The sequence below is a fragment of the Sphaeroforma arctica genome (genome assembly GCF_001186125.1).
Source record: "Sphaeroforma arctica JP610 unplaced genomic scaffold supercont1.2626, whole genome shotgun sequence".
In the NCBI taxonomy this organism is placed as follows: domain Eukaryota; class Ichthyosporea; order Ichthyophonida; genus Sphaeroforma; species Sphaeroforma arctica.
The window spans coordinates 1-5,483 of NW_014037932.1; the positions used below are offsets into that span (position 1 = coordinate 1).

Consider the following 5,483-nt stretch of genomic DNA (forward strand, 5'->3'; position numbering starts at 1 on the left):
TTTTTTATTTCTATTTTATTTTTCAACGACGACGGGACCCAAAACTAGACTGTTGCCTACGGTGAGTAAGCAAGCCTGTGACCAGCCGCTGAAACGATTGGTTGGAGCTCTTCGCCGTTTAACCATGCTACGCAAAATGATGGAGACAGCACTTGTGTCCAAGGAAACTGCATCCGAAGACGATAAGAAAGTAGAAATCCATGTGGAATTGACCCGTTTACTATCGGAGGTCCAATTATCAATTAAAGCCTTGGATAGACTTAGACAATTCCCAGATTGAATTTCTGATCAGGAAGGACACTTGAATGCGCTGATGCATGTACAGGAGGCCACGGAAAATATTCCTCTCATTCAAGAGCAACTCCGCCAACTCTGTGAATTGTCACTGGCAGATATTGACACGTCTACGCCCCAGGTCTCAGACCAGGCGACAGTGGATGAGGATTTTTCGGAGACTCAGGCCGCGCCAACAGTGCAACAGCATTGGGCACCTCAATACCCAACGCAGACAGGGTTGACACCCACCTTCCAGTTACCTGACAATGAAAGATTCGGTCTAATAAAAGGCGATACTAATGTCTTAGAATAAATAAACGCATAGGTATATTCTAAGTATCGTGTAAATATCAAAGTAAATAAACGAAATGAGACTTTTAGTAAAGTTAGGTATGCCTCGTGAAAACAGCAATACGCTGAGGGATTGTGAGGCTGAGACATTGCCTATATATAATCCTCTCAGTACTGTTTCCGCCGAAGGGATTATATTTAGTGTTTCGTTGTCGCTCTATTAGAAACTATGGTATGTTTCACTAGGGATAAAAAAAAAAATTTCTTCAAAAATGGCAAGTATGTATGATACATTGTATGAACATATGGGGCGAATCCGAGAGACTCGTAAAATCCTATCTTTAGAAAGAACAAATAAAATAATAAAAATACTCTTGATGTCCTTAGTTATTGTCTTAACCAATAACTTGCCACTATCAAGAATTACCGGCTTAACCTTCATCAGACTGGCATATCTGGTTGGCTGATCGGAGGATCAACTAGGTAACGTTAATAGTCCCTAGAAACCTATATTCGGTTGAGTCATCTCGCTACCGAAGTATTCAGATATAAATAAAGTTGGAAAGTAAATAAAGTTATATTAATAGCAAGTATGTATGATACATTGTATGAACATATGGGGCGAATCCGAGAGACTCATAAAATCCTATCTTTAGAAAGAACAAATAAAATAATAAAAATACTCTTGATGTCCTTAGTTATTGTCTTAACCAATAACTTGCCACTATCAAGAATTACCGGCTTAACCTTCATCAGACTGGCACATCTGGTTGGCTGATCGGAGGATCAACTAGGTAACGTTAATAGTCCCTAGAAACCTATATTCGGTTGAGTCATCTCGCTACCGAAGTATTCAGATATAAATAAAGTTGGAAAGTAAATAAAGTTATATTAATAGAACTAGACCAACTGTTTATGTTTGGTATTTTACTGAGGCTTTTTAATGGCTTCGTCCAAATATCTGATATGTAAAACGGAAAAGGTATTAATTAATAAAACCATTAAAACCATTTTAGGAAACTTAAGTTCCTCGTACTATTAAGCGTACATTTAGGAGACTTAAGTTCCTCGTACTATTAAGAGTACATTTAGGAAACTTAAGTTCCTCGTACTATTCAGAGTACGTTTATAATTTACGTACTGCTTAAGAGTACGTTTATAACATAGAGTCTAATGTGGAGGCCCGGCTTATTACAACAACGGGGCTAACAACATGAAGCAACTTAGTCCGGTGAAACATATAATTGGACATACGAATCCTGTACCTCATGAACCCAGAGAGCGGTTGTTGAAGAACACTCAAAATCGGACACAAACAATTCTGACCCCTGATGCGATGCCGGTTAATGGTTCGGATTGGTATCAGGCATCGAACGATAATGTCCATGCTACTCGCAGAGCGCAATTGTTGACAAATGCTCAAAATCGAGTACAAACAATTCCGACACCTGATGAGATGCCGCCTAATAGTCCGGATTGGTATCAGAAATCGAAAACTTTGGTGAAATCGCCTGGTAGAATTTTTTTGGAACCTGCGGATTTACACTTGGACATGAACACTCTTCGAAATTTATCGTCGTCGGCAACGCGTTCTTTGATGTCTTCCGCAGAGTAATGAACTCCTCGCAGCAACAGATGAACCAGAGTCACGTGACAACGAACTTATTTCGTGATAAGTTGCAACGTCACCGTAAACCACGTTCACCAGAAGAGTTACAGAAGAATTCTCAGGATGCGGCGAATGTCCCTATTGATACGATTGCATACCGCAAACACCTTCCTGTTCATCACGACAACTACTTGGAAGACCCACAAGCAGTGAAACGTCATAAAGGTTCGGAACCTACGGAGGCTAGCATTACTGTATCGACAGCGGCCGAGATGAAAATGTAAGTTTTTCAACCGACCCAACGGATGATGTATGCAGAAGCAGACAGACGCATAGACGATGCGCGTGCGCTACAGGGTCTAATTCGTGCGTCGAATGAGACTCTAAAGACGTGTTCAATAGCGGTCAACAAATGAACACCGAAGGAATGGCCACCCAACCTACAGGGCAGCTATTATTTGGACAATCCACAGAAGATACAGTTACACGCTTTTATCTTGGACTAACATAGTAATGTGCGATTCCACAAGCCAGAACCGATTCACATGCAAATGGGTCTATACCAAGCTCTACAGCATGAAGGGGCTCCTAAGGCGCTATTGGGTTTTATTGTGGAAAACGAGCAAAAATTACAGTCTATGACATTTGAGGATGCCACTGCTTTTATTGTACGTACACGAGAACAAGACTTGGAGGATAATGCATACCGCCAGGTGCTTGATACTCAGATTCATGATTTTAAACGCCAGGGGGAGTTCATGGAAATGCGACAGTATGAGAACCCTCTACAGGTATACCGCAACCATGGTATACTTAATCTTATACGCCAAGCTGCAGGTGGAGCGTACTACCGGGATACTCTTCAAATGCATCCACAGTGGCGAAACTACTCGTCTGAAAAGATGCGTGATGTATTCCGTGTGAACATTGACAAAGCAGAAGAAAATCGCCAGGACAAGTTTTCGCGACCTCAACGAATTCCAGGGAACTCGCGACCACGTTTAAACTTGCGTACGGAGGCGAATACACGCGCTAACCCGCATGCATTGCCTACGTCAAACCCACGGGTTCGTTGTCGATCATCCATGACCATTATATTGATCTTTCTCGTTCTTGGCGACTGGATTGACTTTCTCACATACGTAGAAGGCCGTCTCGCAGTTGCAGTGCTTACATGAACTGAGCGCCTGATTGAACGAGGAGGAGCCGACCACAACGGCTAGTTTTGCTGCATCGATATCGGAGAGCCGAGAGTGGGCAGATATTGCCCCACAGCTACTCGGTGCGTCTTGTCGAGATTAGCAACTTTTTCTGGATACATAATCTTGGAGTATTCGCATACCATGGCCTGATACTTGAGATTGTCAGCAATACATTCGTATGTCATAAACTCTGGGTTATGTAGCAGTGATGCGGCTAAATGAGGCGACCAATTTGCAAACAAATCAGGGAATGATTTGGATGTTTCTTTGTCTTCTTTAGATGACAGCATACCGTTCTCGCCTTGAATGAGTACATTCTGCAGATTAGGGACTCCTGTGTTCACACCGAGCACCTTCTTCATATCTTGTAGGGATATTGGTATACCTTTGGTTGACTTTTCTTTTAGGGTTGTCTGTTAGGTTCTGACACGAGTGTAGTTTGCGGTCGCTCTCAGTACGACTTTTCGGGATGGAGTCACTGACCGTGTTGGTGGCCATTTGAGCAACCATCAGGCCTATTTTGTTCGATTGCTTCGCCATCATGTTCATAAATTGATTCCATTCGCGAATCCGTCATTTTTTTTCTTGTGTGGTGGCGACGACGTTGATGGGTCATTGGCTGGAGGCGATTTTCATGAAAATGGCTGATCTTCTAACCCTTCCGGATCCTTGGATTCGGGTGACTTGGGAATTTCTTCCTCTCCGTCGACGAAGGGGTCTTTGCCTGCGGCTTCGTTATCTTCGAGGTTAGCGTCTGTATGTGTTCTCTTTGACCTGGCTCTTGTTGTTCCGATGCAGTTGTGTCCGTGGGATTATCTTGACCCTTTACTGAAAACTTAAACTACCTCAAGGTCCTACACTCAAATGATCAGTGTCCGACTGACTAGTCAATTCTTATATGTGTGTGATTTGTAGTGTTGGTGTTTCCTTGTTTGTCTAATGCGTAAATTATCAACCTATCAAACCTTTAGATAAGTTTAAGTTTCTAATGATCACAGTAAACCAGGATTGTTTACCAAGCATGAAATAAGGTCAAACACCGGAGGTTCAACAAGGTTTATCCCAGCATCAACCAAGGAGAGAATCTAAACTAAGAGAGGGACACATAAATATTACAGATGGGAATTAATCTCGGAGTCGAAGTGCCGGGAGTACGAAAACATCATTATAGAAAATCTCTGATGGGCATAAGGGCATCCCTAAATATCGGAGGAGTACAATTTAAACGTATAAGGCCAAAGATTACAATGGAAGTCATGAACGGTTGAAGACGTGGCGACGCTGCCTTTGGATTGGATCATAGATTAAGTGAGAACCTTTTTCATCTTAAGAGGTGTTTTTTTAATGCCTCAAGGATTACGAGTCCAATGCATATAAAAGAAGGGACTCGAATCAAATAAATCACAACTATTCACTTGAAACTTAAAACACTTTAAGATACTATAATATCTGAGAACAATAACTTATCAGGTCCGTTTTACCTCTACTCTGAGAATGACAAGCTTCGATTTGAAACCAAAGGTTAAATTCCTGATTTTGGATAAGCCGGTCCAACGGGACAAATGGAAAGCTCAATCGGATATGATCCTGATGAAACAAGGTCACCTACAACTGATCGAAGCCGCCACACCACCCGACGACTACTATGAAACTCAACGTGAAGCGTTTACTCAAGAGGATCGGGGAGCCGCGTCTGAGTCAATTTATCATACGATCTCTCGACGACTTTAACAGGAGTTACTCCATATCATGAAGGAACCCTACGCGTTTTTCAAGGCATTGGAAACCAAATTTAAGATTAACACCCAGGGAGGAATCGGCCGTTTGAGAAAGGAGCTCTGGGCAAAAATGCAGAAGAGTAACGAAACTTTGGAGGTCTTTATTGGTGATATAAATACTAAGAAAATGTAGTTGGAGAAACGCGAGGCTCCACCGTCTGAGATTGACTTGAAGACCGTCTTGAAGGAAGGTCTCAAAGAACGTTTTAAAGCAGCAAGAACTCATCTCAACACAGTTGATACTGACGTCATAAGTTACGAGAAGCTCTGCGAATATCTCCGAAAATTCAATATGGAGAAAATTCAAACATCGACCTCCAATACAGA

General features: G+C 42.1%; 3 protein-coding genes across 3 annotated transcripts; 2 read left to right on the forward strand and 1 right to left on the reverse strand.

Annotated features, from left to right (window-relative positions):
• Positions 1-292: 292 nt before the first annotated feature.
• SARC_12825 (hypothetical protein) lies at positions 293-589 on the forward strand (the record flags this gene model as incomplete). The annotated part of the gene is made up of 1 exon (XM_014293059.1): positions 293-589. A coding segment is annotated over one exon (297 nt), but the record flags the coding sequence as incomplete, so codon positions are not given.
• A 1,191-nt stretch (positions 590-1,780) lies between these two features.
• Positions 1,781-2,550, forward strand: SARC_12826 (hypothetical protein; the record flags this gene model as incomplete). The annotated part of the gene is made up of 2 exons (XM_014293060.1): positions 1,781-2,081; positions 2,180-2,550. 2 exons carry the CDS (start codon positions 1,781-1,783, stop codon positions 2,458-2,460), a joined length of 582 nt encoding a protein of 193 aa, XP_014148535.1. The 3' UTR covers positions 2,461-2,550.
• Positions 2,551-3,067: 517 nt separating this feature from the next.
• SARC_12827 (hypothetical protein) lies at positions 3,068-4,248 on the reverse strand. Its single transcript, XM_014293061.1, has one exon. The coding sequence runs from the start codon at positions 3,738-3,740 to the stop codon at positions 3,396-3,398; it is 345 nt and encodes a 114-aa protein (XP_014148536.1). The 5' UTR covers positions 3,741-4,248; the 3' UTR covers positions 3,068-3,395.
• Between the last annotated feature and the right edge of the window lie 1,235 nt (positions 4,249-5,483).